The 13,558-nt window shown below is 53.8% G+C and overlaps 1 protein-coding gene across 6 annotated transcripts in view; it reads right to left on the minus strand.

Moving 5' to 3' along the window:
* Positions 1–13,558, minus strand: part of LOC144937220 (spectrin beta chain, non-erythrocytic 1-like) — a 197,520-nt gene that overhangs the window by 44,933 nt on the left and 139,029 nt on the right. For all 6 annotated transcript variants that reach the window (XM_078864582.1, XM_078864581.1, XM_078864580.1 and 3 more), the window contains 9 exons: positions 12,931–13,043; positions 10,869–11,056; positions 9,032–9,149; positions 8,112–8,270; positions 6,572–6,874; positions 5,316–5,469; positions 3,574–3,998; positions 2,484–2,650; positions 1,508–1,786 (listed from right to left, as the gene is read on the minus strand). In XM_078864582.1, coding sequence (XP_078720708.1) covers positions 1,508–1,786; positions 2,484–2,650; positions 3,574–3,998; positions 5,316–5,469; positions 6,572–6,874; positions 8,112–8,270; positions 9,032–9,149; positions 10,869–11,056; positions 12,931–13,043 — 1,906 coding nt within the window. The remainder of the gene's footprint in view (positions 1–1,507; positions 1,787–2,483; positions 2,651–3,573; positions 3,999–5,315; positions 5,470–6,571; positions 6,875–8,111; positions 8,271–9,031; positions 9,150–10,868; positions 11,057–12,930; positions 13,044–13,558) is intronic.

The raw sequence follows: 13,558 nt of genomic DNA on the forward strand, positions 1-13,558 counted from the left end.
CGTTGCTCAATTGTTATGAGAGTCAACACGTTCGTCAATAACGCCTTAAGAGGAAAAATACATGACAGGCAATGTCCCGGGCGAATGATTGTAAGCACATGTTAAGGCCAGCGAAATAGAGTGAATTGGAGTTGGAGAATGCAACTTGTTCATACCATGGAGGCTGAAAAGAATTACACTTTAAATATATTTCCAACAACAGGGATGACAATGATGCCCAGTGACAGCCGTGTCAGCCAGGGCAGCACCAATGAGTCCCGGGGCATCCTCGCGGGGACAAATCCCTGAACCCCTTCACGGCCACGTGCTTTCCGACTGTACGTCACGCAGCAGTCAGCCACCTATGAACTCGGCCAGTGTAAATTTGTAGTATTTTGACCCGTGGTCCCTATTTGCAGTACAGGGACTCCTCTACTTATGAACGGGTTAGGTGCCAGAGGTCTGTTCGTAAGTCGATTTGTTCGTAAGTCCACCTTTACTCCTGTCTTTTCCTAACATGTTCTACAGCATGTACTTTAAAAGTTGTATAATCTCCTGTAGATGCCACTGGTTCTTACGTTCTGCAGATGTAGATGCCACCGCCGCCATCCACTGTGCGGCGGTTGAACTTACGACTCTCGATTCGAACAGGCAACTGGACATACGGAGAGGTTTGTTCGTATCCCTGAAAGTTTCATAAGTCAAATGTTCGTTGGTAGACGAGTCCTTGTAATCATAATGTTCCAGATTTTGCCACTAGATGGCAGCAACAGACATACCGCGTGCTTGGCCTGCAAACCACACCCACATTCATAGCTCGCTCACGCGTAACATCGGGACCGGTCACCACCGGAGGGCATCGCAAGGTTCGCCACAACAGACGGGGACCCCGACTGTGAAAGGGTTAAGCAAACCCCGGTGCACCCAAGATCCCAGGGGTGAAACGAGGAAAGTGGCTCCTCTAAAATAAACTGAATTTACTTACCAGGTGGTTAAAGCCCACTAAGCTATGTAGCGACCTGGCTATCACGAATGATAGCTCAGCGAAGTGGCTTATCGCGTGGGAATTCATAGCAGCCAAATACTCTATACGCATGATTCTAAATGCACATGGAACAACCGGAGAAAAATCCACGCGACCACGGGGAGAGAGAGAGAGAGAAAACATGCAAACTCCAAATACAGTAAAACCTTGGATTGCGAGCATAATTTGTTCCGGAAACGTGTTTTTAATCCAAGGCACTCGTATATCAAAGCACTCGTATATCAGTTGTGATCACGTGACGCTCGGCACACAAGCGTATACACGTACTACTCGTATTTCAAGACCTCGCTCGTTTATCAAATTAATATTTATTTTTAAAAATTTGCTCGTCTTGCAAAACACTCGCAGACCAAGTTACTCGCAATCCAAGCTTTTACTGTATAAAAAAGGCGTCAGGGATCGAACCTCCGGCATACCAGGCGAGAGAGAGCACATCTCACTCCCGCCAGCATCCCCTCCCCCGCGACGAGCCCTCGACCGCACCTGTGCTGCACCACCTCCAGGTCCTCCAGGCGCTCGGGGATGACTATGGCGTCAAGCCACTTCTCCTTCTCGTCGATCCACAGCTCGCAGGCGTCCGCCTCGCTGTACATGGTGTAGAGCGCCAGCGCGTCCTGCAGCCGCTGCTTGCGCACGAGCGCCAGCTCCACGAGGTCGCGGTACTCGCCCTCGATCGTCTCCAGGCGGTCGCGGATCTCCGGGGAGTTGGCCGCCTCGGCCGGCAGCGACTGCGTCATCTCGTAGAGGCCGTCCAGCGCCGACCTGGAGGGTCGGGGGGGGGGGGCGACAAACCGCGCGTCGTCAACCGTGGGGAGCGGTGGTGGTGGTGGTGCGTGTGCTTTGTTCGCGTTTTACAGAGAATTCTTTCCCGACCGCGCTGTCGGCGTCACGGTCACGAGCCGCGGTGCGCATGCGGGTCTCTCAGGAGAGCGGCAGAGCTACGTCCGAGACCTCCTCAAGCGACCGCCGTGCGGTGTGCGCACCTGTGGAGCGTGCGTGCGAGGGTGCGTGCGAGGGTGCGTGCGTGCGTGCGAGGGGGCGTGCATGCGAGGGTGCGTGCGTGCGAGGGTGCGTGCGTGCGAGGGTGCGTGCGAGGGTGCGTGCGTGCGTGCGAGGGGGCGTGCGTGCGAGGGTGCGTGCGTGCGAGGGTGCGTGCGTTTGCGCCTTCGGGAGCGGTGGCGATTCGATTCCCGCTCACGGCCAACAATCACTGACAAATATCTGAACCCTGTCGCGGACCTCCCCTAGGTCGACTCGACCTTAAAAATTTTGCAACTTGGTGCCGGGTACGTAAGGGTCGACGCCGGGGAGACAAAGGCGGCCGGCCGTCGTGCTCGCCACAACACCCCCTCGTGCGCTGGTCGTGTGCTGTGCGTGCTGTGTGTACTGTGTGTGCTGTGTGTGCTGTGTGTCCTGTGCGTGCTGCGTGTGTGCTGTGCGTACTGTGCGCAGCCCCTACCGGTGCTGCGCGATCTCCTCGGTGACGTCGCGGTGCTTCTTGACGAGCGCCTGCGTCGAGTACTCGTCCGTGCCCACCTCGTCGCTCGACACGAGGCGGAACACCTCGGCGATCCACGCCTCCATGTCGTCGGCGTCCGCCTGGAACTGGTAGAGCGCCAGCGCCTCCTGCGGCGCGTGAGCCACGTGCACACACAGACACGTATTAATACACACACACATACACACACACACGCATACACGCATACACGCACACACACACAGACACGCAGACACGCACGCACGCACACACGCACGCACACGCACACGCACACGCACACACACACACACGCACACACACAGACACACACACACACACAGACACAGACACACACACACACAGACACACACACACACACAGACACACACACAGACACACACACAGACACACACACACACAGACAAAAAGACAAAGGTCCCCCGTATAGCCTTAACAGACTGTAGGGGCAAGTGCTGTTAGCGAGAACCTATGAAGGCCGGAACGGTACACGAGGGGGTGGGTGGCCAGCACCACGCCCGACCGCCTTTGTCTCCCCAGTGGCGATGTTTACACACCGCACCGGGTACTCATTTAAGGCTGAGTCGACCTAGGGTAGGCCCAGGACCGGTTCAGATAATCGTCACTGGTGTTGGCCGTGAGCGGGAATCGAACCCGGGTCGCCAGGTTCATAGCGCAGCGTGCTAACCACTACACCACCGCTCCCCACACGCACAGACACACACACACAGACACACACACATACACACACACATACACACACACATTCACACACATACACACGTATTCACACACACACACGTATTCATACACACACACGTATTAATACACACACATATTAACACACACATACACGTATTAATACACACACACATATTAACACACGCACGTATTAACACACACACACGTATCAACACACACACACACACGTATTAGTACACACACACGTATTAACACACACACGTAACACACACTGCCACTCCCCCTCCGATCCACCACCAACACTCGTATGAAGACACAGCCCCCACGGCCCCCACCACCCCCCCCCCCGCACCTGCAGCCGCTCGCGCCGCAGCCTGGCGAGGTCCTCGAGGCGCGCCCACTGCGCCTGCACCTCGGCGGAGCGCGCACGGATGCGGTCGGCGCCCGGGTGTCCCTGGCGCGCCAGCTCCTCCCCGCCGGCCACGGTGAGCGACAAGCGTGCGCGTCGCCCGCTCATCTCGTCCTCGAGGGCGCGCTGCGCCGCCGCCAGCCGCAGCGTGGACGTGAGGTCGCGCCCCACCTCGGCGGAGGCGAGCGCCGGCTCCTGCTCACGCATCCACGCCTCGTCCTCCTCCAGCTCCCACAGGTGCTGCCAGAGGCGGCGCGAGTCCTCGAGGCGGGCGCGCCGCTCCGCCGCCAGCGCCGCCAGCTCCCCGTAGCAGAACTCGAGGTGGCCCACGCGCTCCAGGATGATCTGCGGGTCGCACGGCTTGTACGCTGCGCGGGAGGGAGTGGAGGGATTGGAGGGAGTGGCGGGGGGGTGGAGGGAGGGAGTGGAGGGATTGGAGGGAGTGGGAGGGGGGGTGTGGAGGGAGGGAGCGAGGCGACGGAGGGAGGGAGTTGAGGAATTGGAGGGAGGGAGGCGAGGAAGAGAGGGAGTGGAGAGATTGGTGGGAGTGAGGGGGGGTGTAGAGGGAGGGAGTTGAGGGATTGGAGGGAGGGAGGGAGGGAGGTAGGCGAGGAAGAGATGGAGGGAAGATATGTTTACACAGAGCTCCTGAATTTATCTCTGCAAACTTCATTTTTCAACGGTTTTACTTAACTTGATTCTTGTGTCGTGGTCAAACTGGTAATAGAAATTTAGTCCACTTCCTGTTGTCCAATGAATCCCAAATTTTGCACACGTACTCAGATGCGGTGACAATGCATGCCTGTATCAAAATCCGCATCAATTAATCATTAAATTGGCTTTTATAAAGCAATGAACCTTTTGTATGGACCCTTATATATATATTTTTGTGTAGGTCAAAACTGCCTCGGTCCCTAAACTGTGGAATCGGCTCGCACAAAAAGCAGGCGCCGCGTGTCTCAGGCGACATTGACGAACTTCTCGACCGTGAGTTAAACGAAGTTGTTAATAAAACTGTTGTTTTTAAAAAACGTTTTTATTTGCTCTTTCTTTGCCTTCATTGAGTGAACATTTCATCCCTCAAAAGTGAGTTTTTCACTTGATACATCTTTACAACAAAACTCAACACACACACACATCATCTATCACACAGCGATGCGGACGCCTACAAGCTGTGGATCGACGAGAAGGAGAAGTGGCTCGATGCCATAGTCATCCCTTTATCATAGCACATGCCTGAAGGACCAATGCCCGAAACGTCGAGTGTATGGATTGCTTCTAGATTTGAAGCTTTCGTGACTGCAAGGATTCATATTCTTAGGTTTTTTTCGGTAAAGTCACGTAGGTAAAAAAAAAATAATTAATAAAAGTAAAATAAAATAAAAATCACGTTTCGGAAGCAACACACGCCTCCGTCTTCAGGTGGAACAGTCACAGCACGATAGCTGAAGACGGATGCTTGTGTTGCCTCCGAAACGTCGTGATTTTTATTTTATTTTACTTTTATTAATTAAAAAAAATTTTACCTACGTGACTTTCCCGAAAAAACCTAAGAATATGTATGGATTGCTTTTTTTTACAATCGACCAACCGTCACCGAAGGACATTCGGACCCAGCCGTGGTCTGCCCACCTCCCGATCCCCTGCCCCCCCCCCCCGCCCCGCGATGGTACCCTCGTCGTTACCCTCGTCGTTGTCGGCGAACTTGTGCGCGGTGGCGTTGACGGAGCGCACGCGCTCCGCCTGCACGCCGATGTCCGACTCGACGAGCGCGTGCTTCTGCAGCAGGTCCTCCACGCCCAGCAGGTGCTTGCCGTGGTCCTGGGACAGCAGCCGCACCTGGCGGTGGCACAGAGACCCGGTGGGGGGGTGGGGGAGGGAGAGAGACGCAGAGGGAGAGAGGGAGGGAGAGAAGGGAGGCAGGGGAGGGGAGGGAGGGAGGGAGGGAGGGTGGGTGGGTGGGTGGGAGGGAGGGAGGGAGGGAGGGTGGGAGGGAGGGGAGGGGGGAGGGAGGCAGGGGATGGAGGGAGGGAGGGGAGGGCAGGGATGGAGGTGAAACGGACTCCAGGCGATCGCCCACGTGTTGGCGTCCTCCCCGCTGGAACACGCGTGCAGGGAAGGTCGGGTGTCCTGAGGGGCGTATCGCTCGTGGGTGACTCCAAGGGTATCGTCAACGTCTCTCATGCACTTCTAAATCTGGATTGAAAACTCATTTATTCAGAATTGCTTTTTGTATTTAGTTTGGTGTCGTTCACCCCGCACATCCGATGAGCACGGTAGGCTACGTACGGTGCGGAAGAAGTTCAACGTACAATCCGCCCACAGGTAATAAATAAATAAATAAATAGGTGCAGCCACCGCTGGCAGAAGGGCCTCCATGAGAGGGAGCTCTGAAGAGAGCTCCTTCCGTAGGGTATTTGGCCTACTCTTCCATCCTTATTATCATTGGGACTGTTTGGTAAATGCTGTGAGCCAAAGCTCTAACCTGCTTTGAAACTAAAGACTACAATAAACTATTTTTAGTTTACCAGGTAAGGCTCTGTAGCTCTTTTCCAGAAGCGTCCTGGCCACACATGACAGCTCAACGAAGTGGCTTATCACGTGGACATTGATAGCAGCCAAATACTCAAAACGCGTGATGTTGATTCTAAATGTGGAGAGAAAAACCGGAGGACCCAGAGAAAAATCCACACCATCACGGGGAGAGAGAGAGACACGCAAACTCCAAATGTACAACAGGGGTCAGAGTCGGGATGGAACCGTGACAACCTCCTGCACACCAGGCGAGGTAGTTAACATCTCGCCGACGGAGCGTCCCTTTTATTTCCGATAGCCAGAATCGCCAGAGGCCCTGGATAGCGAGGCTGGATATTATTAGAAAATCGCGGCTATACATGAAACAATGGCGACGGGTAACATGGAGCTCCGCCTTCAACAGCACCTTCATCTCGTCCATCCAGTCCATGATGTGCAGCATCTCCTGGAAGACTCGCTGTAGCGCCAAGTTGACTTCGAGCCGGCGGCGCCGGGCGCGTAGCAGCTCCAGCAAGTAGTCCCAGAGGCGAAGGACGTTGTCCCGGCGGGCCGTGATGCGCCGCACGTCGTGGTAGTCCTCCGCCTCCAGCTCGCGCGCCACGTCCACCACGGTGAGCACACGCTCCTCGTAGGCCGCGATGTCCGTCTCGATCGCCTCGTGCTTCTTCGTGGCCGCCTCCACCGCCGGCAGGTCGAAACCGAAGTTGTCCTGCGGGGGGGGAACCGGTCGGGAAGGGCGGAGAGGATGCGTCGGCTTTCGTCGCCACTTTCACCGCGTACACATGTTTGTTGAAATTATTTCGCACCGTACGTATTCGACCGTGATAATCGGAGGGGTGGTGGTGGGGGGGAATGGCAACTAAACACGAAAAATTAGTTTTATAAAAATTCATTTAGAATCTATATCGTCGTCGTCATCATCGTTGTCATCAGCCGTTGTTGATCTGAAGATCGCTACGATCCACTTCACTCCTGCACATGAACCGACGACGACGACGATGATGATGATGGCTAAAACCTACGAGTGCCACCCGTTGCCATCCAATCTGACATCCTGCACAAACAGCTCCATTCCCCTAGCAGCAGTGTCACAGCCCCATGGGCCGGAGACGCCCAGATGCCAGGCTAAAGGGAGATGGGAGAGGAAGTTGAACAAGGGGCATACCTGCCAGCTCTATCGATATGTACACGGTAGACTGCCTCCTAACAAAAACTCAATAACCTTTTACAGAATAGCGATATTCAAAGCACAAACTGAATCACATTTCTTTCCTTCTATAATTAGATGAAGCGGTACAATTAGCTTTGAACGATCGGCATCGGTTGAAAGGATTAAAATATCGGCGGCCCACCACTTAAATCGGGAGGGGTCGCACAAGCGAGAGGGTGGGCAACCTCAGTGGGCTATATCTGGTAAGATAAAAGTAATTTAGTTTAATTTATATTTTTTTCTTAAGTGATGTGTTTACCTTGCATATGCTTTGCACTCCTATCGTGTTTTTGCATCGTTTCTTGTCCTAAATGTTCTAAACCCGCCCCGACTGCGCATCTGTGAAGAAGAGCTTTACAGCTCATAGGATTTTCTCCGGTACAAACAAATGTTCAGATTCTACACCCCATTTCAATCTGTTAGGCCGGGCCCTGACGACTCACCCCCGTGCCCACCGCGCCACACCGCCAGAGGTCGCAACCGGGTACCCGATACCCGATACCCGTACCCTACCCGATACCCGCTCCCTGGTGCGGCCGGGTACGGGTACGGGTAGGCCGTGAGTCACTGGTGAGTCAACGTTTGTCACTCATTTCGGGTAGGGTACGGGTACGGGTAGGGAACGGGTACCCATTTGCGACTCTGGTGCGGCCGGGTACGGGTAAGGAATCAAAACCCGTTTGCGACCTCTGCACACCGCCCACCCACCCAAACGACGGCCCCGCGCGGCGCTCACCTGCGCGACGAGCCGCTGGTTCTCGCTGAGCCAGGCCTCGCGCATCGCCGCCTTGCGGTCAAAGCGCCGCGCCAGCTGCTCCAGCTTCTCCTGGCGGATGAGCTCGTCCCGCAGCGCCAGCTCCCGCTCGTGCTCCGCCTTCTCCAGCCGCTCCCACGCCTGGGCAGAGGAGGCCACGCGCACCACCACCAGTGTTCATTTTGATGCCTTGTTATGAGTGTCTACTTCGTGTTTGAACGCCTGAACACCTCCTGTATTTATTGCCAGAAAGGCCTTTCTTCTCTCTCTCTCTTTCATGTTTATTTATACTGGTAGGAACCTCCTGGTTACACCAGCCCACAGGGGATTATTGTGTCCGTCGTGCAGGGAGGGGCTGGGTAGGGAGGGAGGGGCTGGGTGGGGAGGAGAGGGTGGGGAGGGACTGGGTGGGGAGGGTGGGGCTCGGTGGGGAGGGGAGGGTGGGGAGGGGCTGGGTGGGGAGGGTGGGGAGGGGCTGGGTGGGGAGGGTTGGGAGGGGCTGGGTGGGGAGGGTGGGGCTGGGTGGAGGGTGGGAGGGGTGGGGCTGGGTGGGGAGGGGCTGGTCACCCCGTGGTGCCCTTAAAAAACTCAACGTTTAACCTACTCACGCCGGCTTGTGCCCGCCCTCGCAGTCGGGCATATTTGCAGAATACACCACGCCGTCGTTGACCCTGGCCATTGACCAAGCAACCCAACGTTCCTACCAGCTCCCTCCGCAGGAATCTGTTTATCTCACGAGACAAGCTTCACGGACCCGAATTCTCCCGCTCGGTCTCTGCAATGCGTGTGTCCATGCACGTACGTTGAACTTCTTTCGCAACCGCACGTAGCCAAACACGCTAATCGGAGGTGCCACAGCTCAGCAGGGGAGCAGAGACGCCGCTTTGCCGTTGTGACCTCACCTTGTTGATGTCGGAGATGAGCTTGCCGTCACGCGGCGTGTACACGATCTGGTTGTTGGCCCTCATCTTGCTCTGGATCGTGAACAGCTGCACCTCCAGGTTCCCCTTCTCCATGAACCTGCGCCGCGCACCGCCACGCTCCCCGCGTGAGCGCCCCACGCCAAGTGCGGGGTGGAACTCCGGAGTCCGCGTCGCGACGTCGCTCGCGCACGCCTCAACTCCTCGGTGCCAAGCACAACGGCTGTGGGGCCTTGCACATTTGGTCTATTCATACTCTTTGTTTATTTCAGTAGGTAGGAAATAATAGGTCATTATTATTTTCTACCTACGTGACTTTACCGAAAGAGCCAAAGAGTATGGATTTCTGCAGTCATGAAAGTTTCAAATCAAGATTTGGTCTATTGTCCACAGCCCCTCCCCTCGATTACCCATAACCCCTCCCCTCGGTCCCCCCACAGCCCCTCCCCTCGATTACCCATAACCCCTCCCCTCGGTCCCCCCACAGCCCCTCCCCTCGATTACCCATAACCCCTCCCCTCGGTCCCCCCACAGCCCCTCCCCTCGATTACCCGTAGCCCCTCCCCTCGGTCCCCCCACGGCCCCTCCCCTCGATTACCCGTAGCCCCTCCCCTCACTCCCCCACAACCCCTCTACTCAGTCCCCCCCCCACGACCCCTTTTGTGAAGCCATCGAACAAAGGCGGTCACCGCATCGCGTGGCGCTTTCGGGTGCGCTTCTGCGGCCGTCTGGAACGCTCTTCCTTCCCATATTAGTAAGCCACTGGCAGCTATGCACTTTGAAATCGTCATCTAGATTGATGACTCAATTCTTTAGAACTGCTCTTTTGTGTTTAGTTTGTTGTCCTTCCCCCGCACCTCTGATTAAGTACGATGCATAACATAGTCCCCGCCTTTTCCGGTGTAGCAGGCACCGCAAGAACGCAGCAGCGCCTCGCTTAACGAGCGAGAAACATTCCGCGAAAACTGCTCGGTAAGCAACAAAAAACTATCGTCGTTATCCCATTGACTCACTCCCACGTTTATCAGCCGAGATACGTTTCAGCACCCAACATTTTCCACCCTTGAACAACTTTTTTTTACATTAGAAAATGCTAATTATAATTTTTAAAATGAATTAAACATCAAATGTAACACTTGCCACCCATGAAGAACCACAGTGCTTGCAGGTGCCTGGCATTTGCTGTTTGAAGGGTAGGTGATGTTAGTGGGTGGAGGGAGCAGCAGGCGCCATGGAGGACCGCTGGTTCAACTATCGTCACTGATGGCTGGGAATTGAACCAGGGTTGGTGGGCTCATAGCCACGATGCGGTGATACGAAATGCAGCGCGATTTCCTGGCCTCTAGGGTCTGCAATCAATTAGCGCCGTTTTGGGAACAAATGGGTCTAAATTCACAAAGATCGTTATAGCGAATTCTCGTAGGAAGATCGCTCGTTAAACGAGACACGCCTGTAAAGCGTGTGTTGCGCGTGCGTATGTGTGTGTATGTGTTTGGGGAGCGAAAGTGCAGTGGTCAGCGTGCTGCGCTACGAACCCGGATACCCGAGTTCGATTCCCGCTCACAGCCAACACCAGTGACGAATATCTGAACCGGTCCTGGGCCTGCCCTAGTTCGACTCAGCCTCGAATGAGTACCTGGTGCGGTGTGTAAACATCACCACTGGGGAGGCAAAGGCGACCCGGGCGTGGTGCTGGCAACCCACCCCCTCGTGTGCCATGCCGGCCTTCATAGATGCTCGCTAACAGCACTTTCCCCAAACAGTCTGTTAAGGCTACACGGGGGGACCTTTGTCTTCGTGGACGAGTAGCCGAGCTTACTTGGGCGGCTTCTCCACCGTGCGGTAGGTGTTGAAGGCCTGCAGCTGCTGCTGCACTCCCGTCAGGGAGTTGACGAACTTGCGATTGTTGAGCACCATGATGGTCTGCTCGATCCACTGCAGCAGCTCGGAGGCCAGCGACTCGTACTTAGTGATCATCTTGTCCGTCTCGATGGCGTTGTCCAAAACCTTTGCGGGTCAGACGCCGGTCAATGTGTAGGGCATTTTCAAATTATGTGGCATGGGGAGGGGGGGAATTAAAAACTAATTTTTATTATACAAGGTAAGGCCCACTGAGCTATATAGCTCTCTTTCAGAAGCGACCTGTGCAAATCACAAATGAAAGCTCAACAAAGTTGCTCATCACGTGGAAATGTATGGCTGCAAAATACTCTAAACGCGTGTTTCTAAATGTGGAGGGAAAAAACTGGAGGACCCGGAAAAAAATCCACGTGACCAAGGGGGAGAGAGAACACGCAAACTTCAAATATACAACAGGCGTCAGGGTCGGGATCTGACTCACATGCTCCTGCATACTAGGCGCGGGAGTTAACATCTCGCCACCATGGCGCCCTAATAATAACAGCAACGGTTTCAACTTGCAATGCACAGCCACAGTATCCGCTCGCTCTCGTAGACAGGAGGAAACGCAGACGAGCAGAAAGGCAGCAGCAGCAATCACGCGGTAGGCTGCCACTACATTTTCTTACAATAAACAAGTAGGTCCCACCGGTGTTAGCCACGTCCTGGAATCAAACTCAAATCAACGGGGGGGGGGGGGGGGGGCGGCACATATGGCATTGCGCAAACCACTGTGCCACTGCTCCCCACGTTGGCTTCACTCGTATGGCAAGAGATATCGGCATATACGATATTCACAGGGTTTCAGATGCAGTAGTAGGAGTATTACTCAGGTTTTGTGGATAGGTAATAGAGGTTTTTTGGGTCAGATCGCGTAAATATAAATGTGTCTTTAAACCATCACCACCCGACACAGCCAATCGGCACACCCGTGTGTTGGAGAATCAACCAAAAACATTTACCATTCGAGTACGACATTACACATTAATATTTACGCGATCTAACACACACAAAAACACCCTCTTACGCATAATACTGGTCGATAAAAGCCTACGTGTTAAACTCGAATTAATGAGTGTTTACACGTGGAGGGGGAAACCGGACACTTCGTGAAAACCGACACGTGCCATGGAGTCAACACTCTATCCCACACAGATGGAACAGACGGAGCCCGCATCTTGCTCTACCGCCTACTCCTGGTAAGCCACGGTATGGCGCCTTCTCGCTGCCCACGCTGCCGTTTCAGTGCGCGCACAGAGAGCACATTCAATAATTGATCACAATATCCAACTTCCACAATGAGTACCAGATACCATTCAAATACATGGCGCCACACAAATCGTGCGGAGATTCATTTGCCGATCTCTCCCCGTTGGGAGATGGGTCATGGGGCAAGAGTGTGTCCAATCGGGTGGCATCACGTTGGCTGCAGCGTGAAATCATCGGGTAATACCACACATAGTGTTGGCATTGGATAGAGGCAAATTAGCAATTGTCAGGCCCGCAACATGCGTGTGTGTTTGGTGAAACTCTTTCGCACCGTACGAAGCCAACCGTGCGAATCGGAGGTGCGAGAATCGGTACTCCTGGCATGAGAGTACAATACACACTGAAGACTGTTAGGTCTGGTCTTCATAGGTGGTGACCAATACGCTCCGCATTGGCGGTATCTCAACTGGAGTGTGTCGGTGACCACAATGTACACTCCGACTGATTCACCTCCAATATCGCTCAGTTTCACAGGCTGTATATTTGGAGTTTGCATGTTCTTCTTCTGGTCGTGTGGATTTTTCTCCGGGTCCTCCGGTTTTCCCTCCACATTTAGATGCTGTAAATTTCCACGCGATAGGCCACTTCGTTGGACTATCATTTGTGGCCAGGTCGCTTCTGAAAAAGGGGCTATATAGCTTCAGCGGGCTTCACCTGGTAAAATAAAAAATAGCTTATAGTTTAGTTTTCTCTTTAGAATTCCCTTTGCTCACCTTGCCAATGCGTTTTCCCTCGACGGCCAGGGCCTTCATCTTGGAGAAGTAGTGGTAGAAGGTGACGACATAGGTGATGATGGACTTCTCGTCCGGTTGGTCCACGTTGATATCTGTGGGACATTGTTGTCATCGTCATCGTCAGCAGCAGCATTATCATATTCTTAGATTTTTTCGGTAAAGTCACGTAGGTTAAAATTAAAATTAATCACTTGATACAGCTATCGTGCTGTGACCGTTCCACCTGAAGACGGAAGCTTGTGTTGCCTCCGAAACGTCGTGATTTTATTTTTTTATTTTACTTTTATTAATTTAAATTTTGACCTACGTGACTTTACCGAAAAAACCTAAGAATATGAATCCTTGCAGTCACGAAAGCTTCAAATCTAGCAGCATTATCCTCAGCAGCAGCTGCACAGCAGCAGCAGCAGCATCATCACAATCAACTTCATACAAGTGGTGACGATGATGACAGTCGTGAAAATGTGTTAAGATCATTTCTTACGGTGGTACAAGTGGTGGCACCTTTAGCTGAAAGGTTTCGATGATGACAATGATAATGCTGCTGCCCCTCCTACTACTGCAACTGCGGATGATGATGATGATGATGATAATGATGATTATAATG

Source organism: Lampetra fluviatilis, chromosome 18, assembly GCF_964198595.1.
Source record: "Lampetra fluviatilis chromosome 18, kcLamFluv1.1, whole genome shotgun sequence".
Classification (NCBI taxonomy): Eukaryota; Metazoa; Chordata; class Hyperoartia; order Petromyzontiformes; family Petromyzontidae; genus Lampetra; species Lampetra fluviatilis.